The sequence below is a fragment of the Rissa tridactyla genome, chromosome 1 (assembly GCF_028500815.1).
Source record: "Rissa tridactyla isolate bRisTri1 chromosome 1, bRisTri1.patW.cur.20221130, whole genome shotgun sequence".
NCBI classification, from domain to species: domain Eukaryota; kingdom Metazoa; phylum Chordata; class Aves; order Charadriiformes; family Laridae; genus Rissa; species Rissa tridactyla.
Genome location: NC_071466.1, coordinates 156174319 through 156197750, shown reverse-complemented (window position 1 = coordinate 156197750; position 23432 = coordinate 156174319). Strand labels below are relative to the sequence as shown.

Sequence of the window (23432 nt, the reverse complement as noted above, 5' to 3'; positions counted from 1 at the left end):
TATGAAGCTGCTGAGCTAAAAATCTCAGCTCCGACGTGGAGATCGGCCCATATGGCAGAGAAATGGTGCAGACCGAAAGCTGTTGACAACTGTTAGGGGCTGCTTTCCTCTCCCCGCGTAAGGTGTGTGTAACCTCCCCCCCACCCCCATCCTCATCCCCACCCCCCGGTTTGTTTTGGTTTGATTTCCCCCGACCTCCCTCCCCTCCCCATTCCTTAGCATCCTTTCAGCCAGCCGTAGCCCTGCCTGCCCGCCTTCATCTTGCAGATGGCTAACGTGCCGCCGTGTTAGGCAAACTGTGCACAACACATCCCAGCGCCGGGGACGAAGGAAGCCTTTTTTCATATACCAGCGGAAAGGGGGTGGTGGTGGTGGTGGAAAAAACCCCCACGATGCCGGGGCCGAGGACTGCTTCCAGTGCTGCCTAGCGGGAGGCGGGCGATCGCGGCAGGTCCCCCCGCCGCCTCTCCCGGCCCGGGAGCGGGGAGGGTCGGCGCCGCGCTCGCCGGGAGGGCGGAGAACCGAAGCGCTGCCGGGGCGCTCCGGGGAAGGGGCCGTGGCGTTAACGCTGCCTGGATGACAGGGCAGACGACAAAAGCAGGCGAGTGAATGGCAAGGCTGGCAGAGAGAAGCCGAGGTGTTTCCGAAGCCAAGATGTCAGTGACTGTCAGCGAAGTCTGCTAAGCGAGAGAGAGACCTGTGAATGCCTGCGGTTCCAGATCCAGCCGAGGAGGTTGTGTTTTAGCCACGATTTAAAACAGCAGCGGCAGCAGCAACAACAGATTGCTCCCCCCTCCTGCTCCCTCCCCTTCGACCCCGCTTTAAACCCAAGCAAACGACCGACCGTCCAGACGATGATGCTCTCGCTGAGCCGCTGACAAAAGAAAAGGCAAGTCACTCGTTCCTGCAACCCGGATACCCGGCTGCTTGCAAGCGGGAGATCTCTCGCTGTTGAACTTTTCTGTCCTGTGATGATGCTGTGGTGAGCCTGCTGATCTGAAAGCCATCTCTTCTGGGTTTCCGAGCTGGCCAGATTGAAAGAGATTAATGGACTGATCAAACAGCTGTAGCTTTCAGCTTCAGGGGGGATATAACCCATCAGCCCTTGTCGCTCGGTGCTCGTGGTGGAGGGGAGCAGGACATCTTTAGTAGGTGGGTTGCTGGCTTCGAGGTGGAAGGCTGTGTTTCTCCTCACCAGGTCTCTTCCACAGAGGAGCAGAGGCAAATGAGACTCCAGGACTGCCTCCAGGGCAGAACTTTGTAGCGCTCTCAGCATCCCTCTGCAGCGTGGATGTGAGCCACGGGAGTTGGGATGTTTGAGGCAGTCTCTGCCAAGTGACACCTAGCAGCTGCTCCGGAGGTTTTTTGCGTGGTCTCACGCTCAAGGGCTTTGCCTGTTGTGAAGATGTCCATGGTGTTTCTGTGAAGCTGAGGTATGGCTGCTGGAAGGTTACTGTTGTATGCTGGCCTCTCTTTAGCTCTCTGTGCCCTGGGCATGCTGGCTGTGGCAATCTGCTCTGACCATTGGTACGAAACTGATGCCAGGAAGCACAGAGAGAGGTGCAAGAGCATCACCACTAAGAGAAATGATCCTGGCTTCATTTATAATTCCAACAACAACCTGCCTCTCAGGGCCAGCAGGTCTAGGTTGGACCGCTGGGAAGGGAAACTCCTCTTGGCAAGAAACAGGAGGCAGATCTTTGCTATGAGCGCAGTCGATGAGTGCAACAGACAGTACAACTCGACCAACATGGGGCTCTGGAGGAAATGCCACCGACAAGGATTTGACCAAGAGCTGGAGGAGCTGATTGCCAAAGGTAAGGGCTGTTTTTTACCATGTAAATGTGCCAGGCCCTCCTGAGCTGAGCAGAGGCTGAGCAGAGCCATTTGGGCTCACAGATGGGAGCTGGCATCTCTAGCCAAGTACCTCTCCTTGCAATGGGTGAACTGGCCTGGCTGGGCATCGCTTCCTGAAGTACTGCCAGGGCAGTTTCCCATGGGGTCTCTACTGAGGCGTGGGGTTTGGGAGCAAGAAAGGCAGTGGGGGTGAGAGCAGACACACCCCAGAATGTCTCTCATATCTCTGTCTCTCTAAGCTTAATATAGTCTGCCCATCACCATGGTATCAGATTAGTTTCCACATACAAATAAAAAGTATTAATAAAGCAGCTGCTGTTTTTTTTTTTTTTTAATTTTGTTTGACCCTGATGACTCAAGCAAAGTACATACTATTTTATTGGAGGTTACATATGTCTGTATTTCGTCATTCCCCTACCAAATACACCATCAGTCCTGAAATACACCATTTGCAGTGCTCACATGTAGGCTTTTTCTATCCTCAAATGGAGAGTAAACAAAGAGAAATGCTAAAGAGCAGGAGGAAGCCCAGCTTGCTGTTTACACTGAGCTATGTTTTGGAATATTTTCAATATCTACAAAACATTACATGAATTTATTAAGAGTGTTAGAAAGGCATAATTTTCTCTTGGGGTGCAGATGCATCTGTTTGCCTGTAGCATTTTTGTGCTATGTATTTTCTTGTCTTTTGGTCCTTCTTCTTTATTTCCCCCCAAGGTACAAGGTTCAAGGTGATGGTCAGTTTGCCTTGAATTTTTCTTTGATCCAAAGTATAGGAAGGGGAGATATGCATACAACCCAGCCTAAACATCTGGTCTACCAAAGATGTATGTTTTTGCAGGATGGTGAGGGTTTCAGTAAAGGATGACAGCATCTTTGCTATCCACAGCATGGTTACTCCATACAACAAAATAACATTTCCCTCCCATGGTTCTTCTGTTGCATTCAGATGATTCCCCAGTGGTTTATTTCCGTCACGGTGAAATCATTGTCTCTTACACCGTGCAATCTTTAAAAATATTTGTTTTCTAAGTGTGTTCTCTGTCCCAAACTCCCTTGATAGCCTGCGTTAATTCCCTCTTCAGACATTGCAAACAGAATTATTGCTTAAAGCTAATTATTCATGAGGGATATACTCTCACATGTGTTTGCCAATGTATACATTTTGTTCTGGATGTTTTCAAAGTGAGCAGGAGAGGTGAGTAGCACAGTATAGCCTTGCACTGAGACAGTAAAAACAGGTGGTGTAGCAGGGAACCTTGATCACTAGTTGGGATCCTGTCTGTGTTGTTAGTGACCCTTAATGCCTAGTTGCTGTTTAACGACCTATATGAAATTAATTGGTTGCTTCAGTTCCACTTTTAATGGACAAGTCAACATGTCTAAAGCCTGTCAGCATCCCAGCACCCTGCTGTTGCCTTCAGTGCTGAAGGAGGGATTCCTCTTCATCTGGGTGAGGGCATGGATGTGCTGGGCTGGCTGGGGATAGCTGGATTGCTCTGCCACGTGTGCTTGCTGTGCTTGGGGCATAAACAAAGAAATTCAACCTTGACAGCGGACAAACATGTCACCAGAGCTCACCTTTGGCAAATGGAGTTTAAGTTATTAGAGAGCTTTTTCATGTTGAAATAAGTGAGACTCGTCCCTCTTTCACTGCCTGCCTTGTCCTGGGCTCAGGAACATCTGTTTCTTCTGCCAGAAACTGCTGAAATTGTCTGGCACTGGGTTATGTGTAAGGGCAGCTCTGCTGATTGTTAACCGTAGAGAAAATGTGGCAACTCAAGCTGAGGTGGTTAAATGCAGGAGAAGATAGTCTTTGAAAGATCCGGCTGTAATTTATGTGTGACCGTGTGTGTGTATGAGTGTGTGAATGAGTATGAGTGTGGTGAACTAACTCTAAATATACAGCGTTCAGCTGGTAGCAAGGGATTCCCGGGCTCAGGTACAGCGTGCGTTCCAGCACACATATTCCTGGACATATGTGTCTGCAGATGGCCAGATAGCCACTTCGCAGAGTCGCTGCCACAAGGTCAGAAGTGCAAATTGTGCACATAAGGGAGGTATGTGCAAATATCAGTGAGTGTCATCCGTGCCTTCTTTAAAGGCTTTTGGTACACATTTAACAAACTTCATTGTACATCGAGAGAAATGTTAAAGGAGGGAGACTTGTATTACTGAATACCAATGTTATAGTTCATTTTATGGTCTTTTTGGAGTGAGGATCGTCTTATACTATAACCCTCAGCCATGGTGAAGTCATACACGTTAGCACTAATGCTATAGAGGTGTGTTCCTTTGGCACCTCCAGATCAAAACATAGAAAAGCAAGTATAATGGCAATTTGATAAAATAAAGTGTTTGACTTGCTCAGAGATAAAACTGGAGATATTATAGGATTGCTTGTCCACTTTATGTTTTGTTAGATCAAAAAGAACTAATGGATTTAACACTCCCCTTACCAAAAAGTAATGTAAAATACTCATCTATCAAAAACCGTTGTATGCTGGAATCACTGAATTAGAAGGAGCCAGCTTTACATGGATAGTCAACTAGTGTCCCTGTTCCCACCGAAGGCCAGCTGCTAGACTTGTTTCTTTACAATCCTCAGCTATATTATGAAAGTGGCATAAGTATGTTTGCTATTGCTATCTGATGTTGAGAACAGCTATGAGTTCAAAATCATGCAGGTGTTCTAGGTTCATCCCACCAGCACCACCTTGCTTTTCTAGTTTTTCTTCCGTGGCAGACACTCATCTGGAGTTAGAGGTTGCAGGGGTGGGTGCCTGGGCAAAGCATGCCCTGTGCAGATGTAAAGAGCTGCAGAAGTTCTCTGCCTGTAGTAATTAAATACCTTGATTTGGGGACATATTCCTGCACAGACGAAATCTCTCTCTGTATAAAATGAGAGCTCCAGGGCAAATACCATATAAAAGAGGATGTTATTGGTACATAGGCCTTTTACTCTCCTTCCTCTGCCAGCTGTTAATTTAATCTAACACACCTCTTCCGGAGCTGGATAAACTAATGTAGGTTCTGGCCCCAAATATTGCGTGTAATGCTATATGTAATTGAATGTAAATGCTATTAAGGGTTGGTGGTTGGTGCTTTATTTTTTCCTTTTTTTTTTCAGCTGGACAGGATCTAAGTGATCCATTTATTTTGAGACAGATCCTACATCTTTCCCTAGGCAAAAATTCCAGTATTGAGAATGGTAGGTTTGTCTGTCAAAGGATAACAAAAAATAGTCATTAAGAGCCTAACTAACTTTGCAAATACCCTCCAGTTATTCTGCTTATGAACTCTGCTGAAATTAATACAAGCCGTAAGCAATTGGCTTGTGGCAGGATCAGGCCCTGTGGTACTTGGCAGTGGTCTGATGACAGTGGTTTTAAAAAACAGGTCTGTTTCTGAAGAAGCTGGGTCACTTCTGTGCTTCTATTCTGTATTTATTAGTTTTACTTTCTGGCAAATAAATCAAAACCTTTTTGTTGGATTTTGATAGAAAAACTGGAGAACTGTTACTTCAGATTTCTCATGAATAGATATAATAGACACTAATACATATATAAATTAGTTGGACCTATTTATATTTCTTCTATTCCTTTTTTTATATTCCTATGGAATCCAGGTGCATATTTCAAAATAATACAATTAGATAAATTGGCAATAAATTAAAACAGATTTTCACAAGTTAGCATACTCAGGGAGAGCCAGGCAGACATGAGACCAAAGACCTGAAGAATATTCTAAAACTGCATCAAAATTAGGCAATTAATTTTTTCTTTTTGTCATAATGAATGAAAAAAAATAAAACCAGAAACAACATAAATTACAGTCAATAAAGAAATTATTGGAGTTGAACATACCCAGTCTTGCTAACTTTTACTCGCCTGAATAATCGTTTTTCTTGTGAATGGGCTACGTAGAGTCAGGGCACTCTTGTAAAGAAGGACCAGCCAAAAAGAAGGCTTGCAAAGCTGGTCCTCTGATTCTGCGTTTGCATCTGATCAAGTCTTTTAGCATCTTGGGACCAGAGTTTCACGCCTGATCCCTAAAGCCTTGCACAGTCAGGAGACGCTGGCTCTGGGTTTGTTCAGCACAATACTCTAAGCTTCTTCTGATTGTCATGTGTCTGTTCAGCCTCCTCAGCGAATTAGACCCGCTGCTTAATACCCTGTTAAATGTAGCGTTCCCTGTATCCTGTTAGATCCACTGTTTGCCGGTTTACCACTGAGTTTCTAGCAAAAGCAGCATGCCCTCACCCAACCAAAAAATCCCAGTGAACTAACCACCTCCACTACTAAAATGCCTAAGCAGAGATTTGAAATGCAGGTAAGTGTCCATTCATGGCCAGGAGAAGGCAGAGTTTCTGTCCTGCTTTGGCAACCACCTGCTCGCAAGTCCTTGTGTATGACTTGTAGTGATCCTGAAAAAAACTGGAAGCCACAAAGTCTGTCTGCATCCTATGGCAGCGTTGCTCAGATGCTTTCCTGCACTAGTCAGGAAGAAAGCAAGAAAGGGAAAAAAAGGAATTACATCATTTAATTATAAAGGTACAATAAAGTAGATGAAGAAGTTGCACAATAACCAGACACTGTTCCATTTAGACAATTACTACTCGGAGGACCTTTCATCTCGCTTTTGGAAGGCTGCCAGTTAAACCTGTCTGGATGGGTCTCTGATGCCTGCTGTTGGAATCCAATTGTATTTAAAAAAAATAATCACAATGACCTTGTTATTTCAATACCCTTTTTACCTTCCCTCTTCCCCCAAGATCTGTGGAAGTCATAGTAAATCCTATTTTTAAAACATTTTATTGCGAGTATACTTAGCCCATTGAAAAAAAAAAAGGCAAGTAATTCCTGTGCAGCCTACCTCCGCCCCAAATAATATGCAAGATTTCTGGGATGAAAGCGTTCTCTGTTTTGGTTTGTCAGATGCACAGTACAACTGAGGAAGAAAGGCTTAACAGGACTACTCCAGCCGTCACTAGGGATTATTTATACACAGTTGGAAAAGCCTGAAGAGAGGCTATTTGCAGCTATCTCTAGGAGTAAAAAGATTTATTCCCGTAAAAGGACTTGCAATACCTTTCGTTGCTGTAGATTTTACTTCTAAAATGCAATGGTTTTGCCAGGTTTTTGCTATGGTTTTGCCAGGACAGCCGTTTTTTTCATGTATCCTTCATACATTAAAGAATCCAAATGCTTTGCTTAAAATGTGTTTGAAATCCCAACTGTTCTCCATATGGACTCATTATAAAAAGGACTTTATTGAAGTCTCAATTCTGATCCTAGTGAAGTCAATAGTAATGTTTTATTGAACGTGGTGATGCAGCAAGTTCAGGCCTTTAGTATTTCCTTTGAGGTTAAAATTGTCCCTGGATAGAAAGGCCAATGCAAGGTCTCTGCTCCCTTCTGTCACAGCAGAGTTCTGCTGGAGATCTCCAGTGAAATTTAAGCAGTAGACAGGCTTTCAGTTGAATCTTAGGCTAACCAGGTATTTAGCCTTCACCGTTTTCGATGCCATAATTATCTGTCGATGTAGATTGGAAGTCAAATAACTGCATGTTTCGAAGATACAGCAAAGACATCCTCTCGTTCAGAGATTTTCCAGTCATTCGATGGATGAAATCACTGGTGTTCCATGCATGTGAGTTCCAGGAGGATTTGGCCCATCATATTTTAAATAAGCAATTTTAATATTTTAATTGCATTAAACTTAAATAGCAGTTCATTAAAGAGTATCTTTACCACGAGTAATGAGAATCTGACACGTTCCTCTGACACATCTGAGATAATTAGTTTGATAATATATATCTGCTAAAAATACTAAGAACATATATGTAATTTAACAGAGCTGCAACTGGTTTTAATCATGCTGTTTTAAAGGGCAAATTTCAATCAAGCTGTTGGCTTTCAAGCAAAATTGCCGTTGAAGACAAATGGAAATTTTGCCTGAGTAAAAATGACGGGATCATGCCCTTCGCAAGAGAAACTGATATTTGCAGAGCTGCCTGCAGGACTGCATGTTTAATTCCTGTTCATTTAATTGAGCATCCAAATCCTTTTGAGAAATCTCAGCATTTTTATCCTTTCTGCCTATGGCTGAAAAACTTTTTTAAAAGTGAGGAGGAAAGATTTAATATGAGTGCAGATGTGTTCTGTTTACTGTAAAAAATATGAAGGATTATTTCACTTAAATAGAGGTGAAATGATCTGAACTATTTTGTCATCTCCAGCAATAAAAATCCATATTAATATTGCTTTTTCTCATTGAAGAAGTCTTTCTGTGCACTCAGAATAACATCGAGAGTGGAATGAGTTCATTAACTATTGCAGAGCCAGTAAATGAGGAAGAAGAATTTATGTTCTGTAGGTTCTGCAAAAATAATGACAATCATTTATATTGTAAGTTACTTAATGGCTCATTGCTAACAAAATGTTGCTGGAACCCTTGAGTACGTATTCACCTCTTTAAGATCAAAAGAAAGAAATGAGATGGTGTTTCTTAGTTTTTAAAGATATAAATAAATAAAGAATGTGGATTCTGGAATCCAGAATCCACTTAAAAGAAAAGAATATAAACTAAACTAACATATTTTCTCTGCAGGAGAGAAATCAGACTATAAAATGGAAATTTCCCCATTTTCTTTCTCATAAAGCCTAATTCTTCCACAAATAAATATTCAGAACTGCCCAGATGAGCCTGCTGAAATCATAATCCTTTGTAGATAATTACCAAAATAGATGGAAGAAAGGTAGCGCTGCAGTTAGGGCAGGGCTTACAAAGCCAGAATTCAGTCCAAGGTCTGCCATAGTCTTTCTTCATGACCTGAGGCAAGTGACTTAATCCCTTGTACCTCAGCTCAGTAGCAGTATAATAGGGATTTCGTTCATTATTATTAATATCAGTTAGAGTTCTACCGTAGGATTTATGAGCCTTAATCATGGATCAGAAATCATGGATCAGAAAAATGTCCCTGTCCTTTTGACATGTTGCTGCACTTTAAATGTTGGAGAGTAATGCAGCCTTATGAGAGAGTACAAGGTGACGACAAAGTAATTATGTTCAGCGTGACTGATAGTGGTTTTAAAACACCAACAGGCTCACCACATTGCTGTAAGCACCACGAAATGCGGGATTCCTAAAAGAGTTGTAAAGAAAGGTAATGAATAAGAGGTGCAGATGTTTACAAGACGGTCTTCCAAATATTGAGGGATAGCACCAGAAGAATCATGGGTCATGTCAGCTTGAAAAATTAATAAGTAGGTGATGGGGATCGACCTCTTTGGTTGACTGCAGGAGGAAGTTGACATTTCCTTAATGAAGACAAGTAGATTACAATAATGAGATAGATATTGGGACAGCAGTCAAGAGCTGCTAAGAGAAATGACGTGGTCAGAGTGATGTGTTAGGAAAATTATATTTCTAGCAGCATCCTGAATGGATACACGGAGGGCAGGATCACATTTGTAAAGGTCAGAAAAAGAAATATTGTAGTAATAAAGGCATGAGATAATGAGCGCCTGGATGGAGGAAGAATATGCAAACCTTAGACAATCCCTGGCTTCTGTGGATGTAGTGAGAGACATGAGATGAAGGTGTTGCTCCAGTTGTTGACCAGAACAACAAGGAAAGTAATAGTGTTTGCTGTGATGAGCAAGAGAGGAATCACTGAAGGATGCAAATAGTAAAGACAGGAGAAGAACATTAGGAACTTTTTTTTAGTTATGGTAAGCCCTATGTATGTCTATGAAGGAGTATCAGAGACTGTGGGTGTGGAGCTAGGGAGACAAGTTTGTTTGAGAGGAGTGAATCCACAGATTGCTGCATGGAGATGGTAGTGGGATCTATGTTTGTGACGGAAATTACCAAGGAGTAAAATACAGAAAGAGAAAAGCCCTATGAATTTCTGTCAGAGCTGGGAGAAGAAAAACGTCTTCTGGAGGGCGTGCAAAAGGAGCAGATTCAAAGGTGGTGCAAGAGAAGTGAGTAATGTCACGGTAGCTGAAGAAAGACACTATTTCAGGTTAAAACAGCACAGGAGACTACTGAAGGTAGCTGACATGCTGCAGCAGATGAGAACAGAGTAGTCACACTGTGCTGAAATTTGCCTAGTACGTTAAGTAAAGAATTTTGCAGCTGCAGTTGCAAGGGAGAGGAAGCTGCACTGAACCGGTAGGGGGGACTCCAGGTGGCATTTGTACCTGGCGTATTCAGAGAGGTTGATGATGAAAGGGAGGAGAAAAAAAAGACACAGTATTTAGAGAGGAAAATAAATGTTTTAAGATGAAAGAATGTTTTAAGATGAGAGTATTTTAAGAGAAAAGAGCTTGAATGGTACTTGCATTATGAGAGTAAAGAGACAGAGGGGCGTGAGAGGTCAAGGAGAAGAGAGAATGAGAGGACAAGGACAGCCATAAGGAAGGTCAGGATATAGGGTAAGACTGGCTTGGCAACAAATGGAAGCAATGAAGGAAGAGAGCTGCATAGGATGTTTTTCATCTGTGGGAGAAGAATGAGGAAGGAGTTGTAGGAGGGGAAGAGGAAACAGAAAGCAAAGCTACTGGAAGAGGAAGATCATAGTTTGTCATTTTTCTCATGGAAGAACTGGGTAAAATCCTATGTAACGGCTTAAGTGGGGGCTGGAGGAGGTGGGAGGGTCTGAAGAATAAGCCAGATGTGGCAAAGAGGTGACTATGACTGAATCTGAGATTTAACTGAGCTGAGCTGGAGTAGTAAGTCTAGGAAATGAGCAGAACTGAATGGAGGAACAATGCGTTTACAGTGGAGAAAGTCAGCCAGACAGTGGGATTCCGGTCAGAGATGCTCTGCTGTGTGAGACATAGCAGAGTGCAACTGCTATGGGTCTGTTGGGATTTGGGATGGCAGGGCAGGAGCAGGTAGGGAAATGCAGGGGAAAAGGTCTATGAATGAAAGAGCGCAGCATGGATAACATCAGCATGCAGAGAAAGGAAAGAAATGATAAAGACAGTGATAAAGGACTGACAGCTCACAAGAAGTCCTTAATACTGATGATCTGAGGTGACAGAAAGGCCAAGCAAGTTTAGCACGAAGGTGGTGGCTGATGGTTGTTGCAGAAAGAGACCAGGGGATGGTCCAAGCAGTGGAACAGGAGGATGGGGGGAGAGTGCAGTATGAAGTTCTGTCTTTTCGGTGACTGACAGTGTCAAACGGGGTTGTAGACTGAATGGAGGAGACACTAAAACATAAAGCTTAAGGGGCAGAGAGGTCACTACCCCAGATTCTCTTCTATAATTTGCTTAGGTGGTTCCCCTTGAGATAGTATCTGAATACTGTACTTCTTGATCTTTAACCATAAAGGACTTCTGAAGAGTGGAATTATCCCTGTTTTACACAGAGGACAGTTGCCCAACAATGTAAGCATCGTTCAGGACAAACGTTCACGTTGGAAAGAAATTTCTCATTGTTAGTCCCTAATTGCATGAGCTGGTGTTTTGTGTTAAATTTCATCCCTTTTCTATTCACCAGTCCTCAAGATTACCCAGTTCTGCTCATATGATATTCCATAATGGTTAAAGAGAGAGGGAGGAATGTTATAGTGATCAGAGAGACAAAGGAGCCAGCTAACAGGAACAGGGCAAATGGAAAAACTCAAATAGCTTAATGGGCTCAAATTGGGAAGTTGGATAATTTCCATCTCAGACTTCTGAATTACGTGGTATGTGACATTGCTAGTCCAGTAAAAAGTATTTTCAATAAATCTATCTTAATTAGGATGGTACATTAGGAATGAAAAGTAGCAAATCTATATTTAAAGAAAAGAGAAAAAGTTGTCTGGGCCACAGCGGACCTTTTAGCTTGATCATAATAATACCAAGCAGAGTTTGAAGTAAGTTCTAAAGGAAAGATTAATTAAATGCACGGGGGGAAATGAAATAAACATTCAATGTATGTTTTTCTTTTTGAAGTGTGCCAAACTACCCTGGTATATTTTGCTAGGAAGCTAAATGGGTTTTGACACAAGGAAATGCCTTAAAAGTAAGTTATCGGGATTTTGGTAAAGGATTTTATATTCCGTCCCTAAGGAAATGGTTTGTTACAATATTAAGGTAATTAGTACACAATTCACAGTGTGTTTAAGGAACTGGCCAAGGGAAGGCAACAAGTGCTGAGAGAGGGTGTATCAAGATGAAGGTCAGCAGTAGAGTTCCTGAAGCAGGGGACCAACCTTATTTAATAATGATGTCATTAATGATATTGTCTGTAAGGGGAGATGGTAGCTCTCATTGAGCTGGGCACAAAGCAGTGAACTTAAGACATTTGCTGCTGCCACAATGATGAGGCATTGCCAAGAGAAAGGCGGCCTGCAATATTATATATGAAGAACTGGGTAATGTTGAGAACTGGGTGATAGGAAAGATGTGAAATTTCTTTTCAATGTGAACGTTTGGTCCTGGAGGACATGTTTACATTGTTGGGCAAATAAATACCCTCTGTGTTTCACGCTGGAAATCTGGTCCCCCAGACATCCAAGCTGTGGGAAGGTTGGGGCTCAGATGGCTTCCTCCATGTCCAGGTACTGCGGCAAGTTCCCTTTCAAGGTTGGAAAGGTGCATACCTGAATTTCACCCTACGTGCAGTCGGGATGTGATCACAGAGTGCACCTCAGTGGGGACAAGGACAAAGGGGCTCATGAGGGTGCACCTATCTTCAAGTGCAGGCAGAGAGTGGCAGAGCCACGACCAGGAGAAAGTCAGATGTGATTGAAGAACAGGGCTGGCCAGATATTTCAACTAGGGAAATGTTAAAGTTGTGGGCAAGGTATTAATCAAGGCTTCTCTGTTATAATCCTTGCTATTCTTGTCAGCCGCCTCTGCGAAAGATGAACTCAAGCTGAAGCAGGTCCAGGGTGGGGTTACAAGTGTGAGGAGACAAATGGAAAATCTATTTTATAAATATAATTGTTGTCCAGAGGAAATGGAGTTAGACACAGGAGAGAAGGAAGGTGTGTATAAGCTCAGGACAACATTATCAGGGAAAACTGTTTGTGTGAGGGCCATGAATATATGTAGGCTGGAAGCTGTGCTGAAGTGGGGCTCTGGAAAGAGTGATGAGGGCACAGCACTTCTAACAGGTTTTAAGGGTGAAGATGGATATATATAGGAAGAGGAGATTATATGATATACTTGCCTGCTATGCAAGAAAAATTAATACGGTCTTTTCTAGTGCTGTGTCCTTGTGAAACATGCCATAGGACTGTGAAGGATTAATTTATTATTACTATTAATTCCTCTTTTTTTTTCCCCCAAGGAAGAGCATATTCAGCTCTGTATCAAGCAGGACCTGATGGAAGGAGTGTTTGTCACTGAGCTGCCTGATACCAGCCATGGGTGTCTGGTGAGAGGGAAGGGACCTAAGACAAATCCAGCTGCATCATCCGAGCTGCTTTCTCTCTTTCACCTAGATCTGAGCGGCATTTTGTTTCCTCCCTGTGACACCCCACACATCCAGGAAGGACTAGGGATGAGGACAGCGTGCACTTAACGCACATTTTGCATACCTTTCCTTTAGATAATGCAGTTAATAGGATCTTTGTTTCCTGGCTTCCTCATCTGCTTTCATTTCATATTGCCTTAGCGTAACGACAGCAAAGGCCTGTTAAATTCTCAACTATTTGTATTCATAAGCCAGGAGAACGCAGAGCCTTCAACTTCTACATTAAAATAGTTTATATAAAATAAAAGAGAATTTCCATACTATATTTAAACATTTGGGATGGCTGGCAGCAACGGAATTAAACTCTTATTTGCACATATTTAAATTGCTATGAGATGTGTATTTCAGTTCACAAAATGTTCAGCCATTTGGCTGGTGGTGCTGGGTGAGTTTCCTTATAGCGGGAAGGGTTTTGCTACAGGATCCACCAGCTTATGAGGGCTAAAGGCACCCACTCCTGGGCTTTGCTGTGTGTGCAGCAGCAGACCACATTTCTCTCAAGAATTTTGGGGAAAGGTCTTACAGGGAACTGCAAGGCTCCACAGCAGTAAAGGCAGGAAAGCATCATCTGGCATAGCCTATTAGGCTATAATTCAGCTCCCAGAAAAGGTGGAAGTAGGGCCCCATCAATCAGCATGGAGCAAGATGAGCTGGGATGTTCTGTCTGTCTGGATGTTCGGGGTACCTTGCCTGAGACTCCAAGTACCAAAGCTGTCTTCTGGAAGAAGATTCCTGGAAGAAACTGTTACCCAGCTCTGCCCCTGAGCACCTGGAGAAAGAGGGTTGTATCTAAGGTGGATCAGAGAAGGCATTTTTGTTTTCTACTTTTGAGGAATGACCACAGCTGTAGGAAAAGCAGCCTCCGTTCTGCTCCAGGTGAACTGGAAAAGGCAGTGGCAGGGATCAAGAGAGGGAGACTGGAGGTTGTTGGTGCTTCTGTGAGCATGTCACATACATGGGAGCAGCTGGACGTGAGGTCCTCTGCCTGTGCACTGTGTGACTGCGAGACAGCTGCTTTGTAGGAGCTGTATATCTGTGGCAGAGGGATGCTATGCTAACCCACTATGCCCTGCTAAGGGTTTGTGACAAAGGCAGAGATACATGGTTTTCTGTGCTCATTTATGTAGACTTGAGTCATCTGTCCTTTTTCTATGAAATAATCTTTCATATCAAAAAGAGGAATCCTTTCTACCTGGTGTCCTGAGGAGCCTCCAGTTTTCAAATGCTATTCCTTGTGATTCATTGATCCTAGTGGGAAACTGGGAGAGATAGCCACAGGCTCCCAGAGGTAACATCAGCTTTGTGGGGACAGGAGCATGACAACACTGTCTCACACTGACCACTCCATAAGGTCCTGTTCCCCAGTAATGAAGTGGCTGCAGAAGGGGCTTGTGCAGCATCTTGGCCTCTGGATTTTGAAACTTCTGCTTGGGGAAAGCATGGGGACTTGTTTCAAACGTGGGAAGAGGTTTTTAAACAGGAGATTTCAGGGGACAAAGTGGGGCAACTTGTTTAAGTGCCTTTGAGGGAAGGAGGGAGAGAATACTTGAATGGTTGGAAGGAGGAGAGGTGTATGTCAGCATATGCAATGGCACTATGGGGATGGCTTCTGCCTTCCACCCAGCCTTTCCCTCTTATCCCTGCAGTTAGGAACCCTGTCCAGTCCTTACTGGTGTCCCTGCATTCCGTGCCACACCACACCACCACTGCACATCTTTCCCCCTCTTGTTCATCAGTTACTGTTAGCATCCCGCCTGTGACACAGCAACTAATTGCATTGTCAATGCCTTCCAATGAAGAAGAAGCAGCAGGAGCAGATGAACTCTTCAGCACCAAAGTCTTCTTTTCCTGTGCTTGTCTTTCAGTACAAAGAGAGAGGAAGGTGAGAGAAGCACGATTTCTCTTAGCAGAAAGTTGCTCGCAGTGCTGAGGCTTGGGCAAGTCTTCAGGCCCAAGTTCCGCTTTGCCTGCTGCCAGCCTTGCTTCAAACCAAGGGGTTGTGGCGTCCATTTGGTAGTGTTGCCATACTTCAGCCAGGGTGTAGTTTTTGGCTGGTGGCATTAGGATGACTGGAAGGACGTGTCTTCTTTAAAGATTCTCCTCCCTTTGAATGTAGTTCATGGCATATCAGGAGGTCTTGGACCTGCATTTTGAGGTGACCTGCACTTGATCGCTGTGGTGAGATGGTACAATTGTATCTGTCATCTAGAAAATTAAGTTATTTGAATATTCATCTTGGGCACGTGAGTTAGGCATTCAAATACCTCTTCTGAGGACTAAGACTTTTCAGGCTGCTTGAGATAATGTTTCAGTGCTTGTCTTCAGCGTCCTTGTTTTGAAGTGAGATCCAACTGTCCAGCTCTCAAAGGGCACAAATTGCCCCATTTCTACCAGGTAGGACTGGTAGGTCCTTTGTCCTAACATTTAAGGATCCAATACAAGCACTTCTCCATGCATTTCAACACTTTCTTTCCAGAGTTTCAGTCTGTGCTAATTGACCTGCGCCCCTCTTCCAGAGCAGGAGCACATAATTCTGCATAGCGCTGGAAGAGGCCACAGAAACTTTCTGGTAGATTTGGTGGAGCCTGGTTGGTGAACGGGTGGGAGTCCTTGAGCTCGTCTCACACATCTTGGACCCCGTCGATGTGACAGTGTATTAACCAAGGCCATCAGAGTCTGCAGACTGGGTTGCCTATATGGTGCAATTTCATAGCCGTAGCATTTATCACAGAACCTACCCCTTAAGGCAGGTCAGTGCTCCTGAGTTTAAGCTTTCATTTGAGAAAGTTTTGCTATCCATCACAGCGATGACAATGACCTTCAAAGTTGACACCACAGTTTTGGCATCTGGTGCACAGATACTTGAAGCAGAAAGTGGAGGGCACATGTAAAAAACTGGATGTGGATGGAGGAAATAGGCCAGGAGTCCTCTCTATAGTCATTAACAGTTTCTTTTACTGTTAGGCTGTTCCTTTTCAAAGGCTAATATCAATTATTTTTCCTTTGTTTCTAAGGGCCTGGGAGCTGAGAAGTGACTCCTCTGACATTTCAGTATATTGCTGTAAAGAATAAGGAGAAAGTTTTCACATGAAGCATATATAAAAGCCAGAGTTTACCCATCGTAGATGCCAACCCGGTTTCAAGGGATTTAAGAAGGCATATTGTCTGCTATGCTGTTTGTTTGATATTTTTCTACTGATATATTGTCTTTGTAGCTTTTTCATCTGCTAATTGATGTATGGCTGTATACACTGGTCTTTCAGCTGTGCTTGAGTTTTATGTTAGACACAGTACTTTGTTTATTCATGATTGTTACGGTCCTATTTAAAGGTTTAGGAAGGTAACACTGAGGCACGTTTGTAGCTCTCATGGTTTTAGAGGTAACTTTATTGAAATGAAAGAAGGGAAAGCAGAGATACAGTGAGTACCTGAGCACTCAGCCAGCCTGAAAAAAATGGCTTGGCAAGATGATCGCTGGACTCTGCCGTTCTTCTCACTGGAGCATTGTGTTTCAAGCCAGAAGATGACAATTGAAATTCAGTGATGAAGGGGAGGATGGTGTGGGAATGAAACCACTGAGACTGAAAGCTTTGAGCTGTGGAGAAAATAAAATGGAGACAAAATTAGAAGAGAATCACACAAAGAGTGAAGGGGAAGAGAGAAGGAGAATGGAAGCGCCAGTGAGCAGACAGCAGTGGCTACAAGGGGAGCAGGTCTTTTGTTGAGTATGAAGGCCAGGATTTGGTCTTGAACAAATATTGAAATGATAGCGGGTACATAAAGACCATTTTTTCCCTTTGACTATTAGCAAACTGTTGAACTGACAGTAAGTTGGTGGAAGGTGAGGGGAGACCCTGGACTCCGGTCATGCCTGTGAACCAGACTCGCTGTGAGATTTTTCTGCCAAGGATGCATTTTGAACCTTACTGTAGGATGGGCAGGACAACTGTGACCAACCATGTGAATCTTGAAAGGGTAGTTTCACCTGCCACTTACGTCTGTGCAGAGTCTCCCTGGGGGCAAGTCTTCCAGCAGAGCACTTTTGATCAAGTTTTCCTCCAGAAACTGAAGCAGGAGCCAGAGTCCTTTGGAAAGCCCTGCATATAAATATCTTGTTTAGTTAGTCTAATAAAGGTATTACTAACAGTGCTGCTTGGAGGATTTATTGGGGGATTTCACTAAGACAGTGTTAGCAGTGGAATTATAGTCATTCTCTGGTAAGACCTTGTCAATGCGAGAGAAAATAACGTTGATCCAATCAGAGATATTTTACAGGATCAATGTAATATTCCTTTGCATAATCACAACTGAAGGATTATGGGCCTGTGCTGGGAGTGACGAAGGATCACTTGACAGATCACAGCCTCATTTGTTCTCATTGTTTTAACTGGTGAAGTACAGACAGTTTTTAAAAGTGTGCATATATACCCCTGTATCTTAAATAAATCAGGGCTTCTTCAGGCCACAGGCATTATTTGCAGTCTATTACTTTTGAACAATATTTTGGGCTACATACATTTTTCATAGCTGAGCCATACTGAAGCATCTTGGTATGACCTTGAGACAATTCCCTCTGAAATCCAGGAAGGCAATGTACATGAAATGGGAGAGGAGGCCCCGAGGTGGGCAGGGAGGAGGAGAAGACAAATCAATATACAGTGCGAGCCTTATAACACTGTAAGGGACCCTGAGTAAGTTTGCGTAATTGAGCTTTTGGATAACGCAGCAATTCCTCCAAGGGAATATGAGCCTTGCAGATGACAGTGAATTCACAAGGCTCAAGAGCATACTGTGGTATGCTGGGAATAATTTATAATACAACAAGACCTCCTTATTGGTTACGCTACTGTCTTTGCATTTTTCAGGATCCCAGTACTGCTGTATTGCTTTAGTGACAGCTTTGTCACGTTTGTGGAGGCCCTAAATCCCTCCACTGGCTGCACTTACCTAGATACCCCCCCAGCTTTAGCGAGGCTTCTTCTGCCAAGGAAGAGGAGCAGTATGTTTGATGGCTTCACTGCATTTGACTGACTGGTTCCTTTGGGTTTGCGCGTACGTCTCAGTGAACGATGGAAAGGGAAAGCAGTGGCTGAGGCACCGAGCAATGGCTCGGCTCACTGATAATATCAAGGGCCATTCAAACTCCAATCTTGTGGTTTCAGATGACTTCAACTGCAGGGCTGCAAAAGGTATTTGGGGAAGAAAAACCAGCTATTACGAGTGACATTTAAAATTAGATGGGACACAGCTCTCGTGAAAATACAGCAGGCATCAGCTTGTTTCCATCAGGGGCGAGGACAGATAGCCGAACAGGCCCCTTCTGACATCATGGGCAGAGTACAGCCTGTATGAAAGCATACAATTTGCTAGGAGGCTGTGACTAACATGAGGCGTGTGTACAGAGGAGTATGTGAGAGGATGCAAGAGCCTGTTGGATTTAACCACTTCAAACACGCTCAGTCTGGGAGCAAGATGTCCAGGAGATCGTGGTCCCCATGGCTTTCCCTTGCAGCAAGAAGCAAGGGAAGGTGGGGAGGAGGCAGAGCCAAGGTTACCTGAACTCTCAGAAATGCAGACAGGTCATAGCTTCCAGGCAGCATCAACGCCTGCCAAAGTCACTTGGTCTCCCTCGCCCTTGGAGGCCTCATGTTTGGCAATGCAGGTATTCTATAGCCATCGCTGTGGGACAATTTACTGGAGGAAGACTGACTTGACGGATCCCCTTTGCACTGCCCGATGCCTCCTATGCTCCACGGCACGCGGACTGTGACCTCCTGCAATGCTGCGCCTGTGTGGGCTCTTGCTGCCCACGGGAGAACTGCTCCTGCTTTGCTGATGACCGTTTCCATAGGACCTGCGTAACCCTGCCTAGCGTGTAAGCCCTGGGACGTTACCCTGGGTCTGGTACTGTGAGTGGCACCAACACAATAGAATCATTAAGTGCCATGCCAGAATCATTAAGTCAGAGTAATCATGGTGCCTTTTTTTTTAGCTTGCTACCTGGAATAATCAGCGATGAGATTGCTTCTTCAAAATGCAGCGCTGAGAAGTAATCTGTTAGAGTAATCATTTACTGTATCAGCTCTGGCCACCACAGCCCTCAGACATATTTATATCCTTGCAATTCAGGGCTGCCTGGCAGTGGTTCTGTTGGTGAGTCTGTAGAAAATCCATATTAAAAAAAGGTTAGGCGTTCTGACTTAAACGGAGAAAAACATGAAAAATCAGAGTAAATCCATGCTGATAGCCTGTTCTTCATTGCGTAAGTTCAGGATGGACCCTTATCCGGGATTTTCAGTCTTAACTCTCAGCGTCCTGGCTCTGGTGAGCCTCCTCAGATCGTGGATACTTCTGGACTGTGCATACTTCCATGTTACTGGATCCATAGGCATATGATGAGCATGCTGGTGTAATTTGCATTTTAAAGTAGCCTTAAATAAGCTCTCATGTCTGCAGCTGGGCTTTGAGAGGATCATGTTCCCTGGAGTTAGCCCAGGGCAATGTGCTGAAGATCACACATAGCTTTTACTCTGTTCTTGCTCGAGCAAAACTGCTTTTAAGTCCAGGGGAGCAAAGTCAGTCTTGCTGAAGTTGGAAGCAAGCATGTCTTTGACTTCAGTGGGACTCAGATTTTGCCCAGCATTAATTTTTGCTTGTGAAAAGACTTGAGGAAAAAGTAGAGAAAGGCCTTCTAGACCAAACCTCCCAGGGGCTTACTAATCACTGTCTTGCAGAGGTTCACTACCATGTGAGTCCCCTGAAATATTTCCTTGAGTTGAGCAAGAGTTTTGCCTAGAGAAAATGACCTACATACAAGGCAGGTGCCACGTTACACTTGCAGTTAACGTTTTATTTGTTGGTATAATAAAAGCATGTCAACAATTCAGTCTTGCCAAATTCCACTTGCCTATTTGGCTGGGATATGTATTTTTTCCTGAGGAGGGAATGAAATGATGTTCATTTGTTTCTTTACTAGGCTCCTGGCAAGGAGGAAGATTTTGTGCCAGGGCTGATAAATTTTCAAGTGAATTTTTAAGGTTGTTATTCTGAGCCACTGCCCAAAAAAGTCCAAGGAAAAATCATCTCAGACTTGATATATCAATTCATATAACTACCTTCACTAAAGAAAATGTTGGGCCTTTCCTTGAATAGTCCAATATACCTCTAACTTCGCTGTCTCTGCAGAACTCATTTCTTCTGTGAAAGCTGCAAATGTAAACGTTCCCTTTCAAACAGTGTCACCCACAAATAAATAACGCAGATCTTCCTTGATGCGCGTTGTGTCGACCAAATAATTTCCATCGCCTGATGCTTGTTACTTTTTCATTTTTCCCAGAGGGATTTGCAATCATTACGAGTCACTTTCCATTTTGACTTGTAGTCTAAGCAATTGAATACGAGTGCAAGGCTTCGGTATGAGAACCGCTCACTGCAGTTAAGTGCGACCCCCATTAATAAACAGGTAAAGTCAGGCCTTTTGATTGTAATCTCTTTGAGGGGCTGATCTGCCAGGCTGTTACACAGGCTGGAGAAGCGTACCATGATGTTCATGTCACTGAAATTTTTATACCATCCTGTCACGGTAGGGTCTAAACGTAGACGTGCACATCTCCACAAGGAAATACAGCTCAGAGACTGTCTGCAATAGATACACCATGTATTATTAATTGCCCAGTTGAAGTATCTATAGTAGTATTTGTACTGTATGTACAATGTAATGTATGCCCTCTGCAGCTCTATTCCCCCCCTCCAACCCTTTCAAAAACTGCATTTGAATATTATTATTTATTTTAAGCTGCCTGGTGACGCCCAGGCTTGAGGAGCTGAATTCGTGCTGTAGACATGGAAAGTTCGACACTTCCGTGCACACGGTCCTTGCCATTATGCGGGCTTATTCAGCAAAATGGCCGATGCGGGCAGAAGATGTGTAAATCAGCAAGTGCTGCAAGAAGAGCACTTAATTGAAGCTTTATCAAGTGCCTGCAGAGCTGACCTCCGAGCAGTAGCTGAACCACAGTTGGGATGGGAGCGAGCCAGCAGCTTTCACTGATGACTAAGCCCGTGTGCTGGGAAAGGATTTGCTTACAAAACTCGCCTGCTTTACCCATGGGTGGCAGCGCACTGCATAGCTAGGGGTGACTTAAATCATTCTGCTTAACTCACTTAAATTGTTCCTTTCAGCACAGATGCGTAGCTCTAAGTACACTTTAATGACTCTACAGTTGGGTATGGGGGTTTTAAGTTAAAGGCAGGCTGCTGACTGTCGGGGTCAGCGTGGGGCTAACAGCATGGGGGGGATGTCAGACTGTAGGGTGACATGATGGCACGTTCAGGCCTGTGAAGTTTTGTCTTGCTGGTCTGGCGTTGGAAGAGTAGATTTGGACTGCTCCTATCCCTTCTGCATGAGCATCTCCCTGCCCTGCACGTCTGCAACCGCATATACAGAGAGAGTGTTTATTGAGAAACGGATCCCACCAAACGTACTGAAGAAGAAAAAGCCCTGAAGGTTGAAAGCAAAAGGAGAAAGAGCTGTGTAGCATTTCACAAAGCTGAAACTGATGAAGGACCAAATTAATTCAGAGATAAAATCTAAACAATCCTAACAGGTAATTGAGAATTTATTGGCAATGTTATACTACGTCTGCAAAAACCCATGGTGCTATATATGAGAAAGAAGACCATATTGTTAAAAACTACAATAACTTCACTATGAGGGGAAGCAGAAGTAGTAGGAAGTAAAAATTGTGAATGTGCCTGTTCTTACATGCAGGAAGAAGAAAGGGCAACAGACTGAAATATCTGGAAATCAGAAACTAGGAATGGCAAAAACTAGATAGGAAAAGAAGTGCAATGCTATGACTAGCTGAGTTAATACGGGAAACAAAGCTATCAAAAAGCAGAAACTTCAAATAAATTATTATTATATACTCTGCAATAGCAAAGCATACTAACGATAGAAATGCTAACAATAGGATTTGTCTTCTGCCAAATGGAAATGATTAAAAAAAAAAGTGGAAATCAAGTCTATGTTTAATAATTATTTGTATTCTTCTTTGGGAAGAAAGCTAGATGAGTTATTCTTGCCATATGATGACAATAAAATACTTTCTTTTCCAGCAGTAATTTAGACTGGCAGAGCACAGTTAATAAAGTCAGTCATTTTAACTTAATAGATCTGAATAATTTGATACCAAGCATTTTAAAAGAGCTGGCTAAGGAAATTTCCAGACTTAATTCACATAAATGGTGATTTTTCAGAATTTGTCAGGATACTGGTGAAATATCAAAGATGGAGGAGAAAGCTGGTATTATTCAAACTCTTGAAAAGTGTAAATATAGCAATACTGGGAAAAGTAATGTAGCAGCTAATGTAATTAGTTAATAAATTAATAAAGAATCAAATGCAGATATGCTAACTAATGCTAATCAACATGAATTTATAACAATAGATGTCACTAAACTAATTTTTGTTGATAAAGGTGCTAGTGTTGATTGAATATTCCTTCTCTTTTAGGCAGTTGACTCGGTATCAGATGACATTTTGATTAATAAGCTACAGAAACCAACATGATGCACATTCTACGGATTAAAAAGCTGTCTAAATTATAGACTTTAAAATGAAATTGTCTACAGACATAAAACAGATTTCACAGGATGTTAACAGTTAACAGCTTTTTGCATTAGGGTAGTTACCGTTTTTATTAAAGAACTAGAAAAAAACCATGACAAAGTGATCCATAAAGTATGCTAATGATAGTTTGGGGAGTGATAAATAACAATGAAAACCAGGTAACTCTGTGGAAATGGTTTGGATCTCTTTGTGAAGTGGACAGAAACAACGTGTACTTTAGGTACATGCGTTTGGGACAGTGAAATGGCATATAGATATGGTTGATCTTGCCTAGCATCTGTACCAGAAGCAAATGATGTACCTTAGCTGTGCCTCAGATGAAGTCTTGGGATACAGTTGGCCCAGACATCATCCCTGCATAGCACCCCACGGGGCAACAAAGGCTTCATAAGGCCAATGATATTGGTTTTACACCAATGTAAGTTCTGTGGCTTGTCCATTTTTGGCCCTCACACACAGG

General features: G+C 43.2%; 1 protein-coding gene across 2 annotated transcripts in view; it reads left to right on the top strand.

The window, feature by feature from the left end:
- The first annotated feature begins 380 nt into the window (after nucleotides 1-380).
- TMEM178B (transmembrane protein 178B) overlaps nucleotides 381-23432 on the top strand; it is a 230178-nt gene continuing 207126 nt past the window's right edge. For both annotated transcript variants that reach the window (XM_054188924.1, XM_054188923.1), the window contains exon 1: nucleotides 381-1817. In XM_054188924.1, the coding sequence (XP_054044899.1) occupies nucleotides 1436-1817 (382 nt within the window). In that variant the 5' untranslated portion in view covers nucleotides 381-1435. The remainder of the gene's footprint in view (nucleotides 1818-23432) is intronic.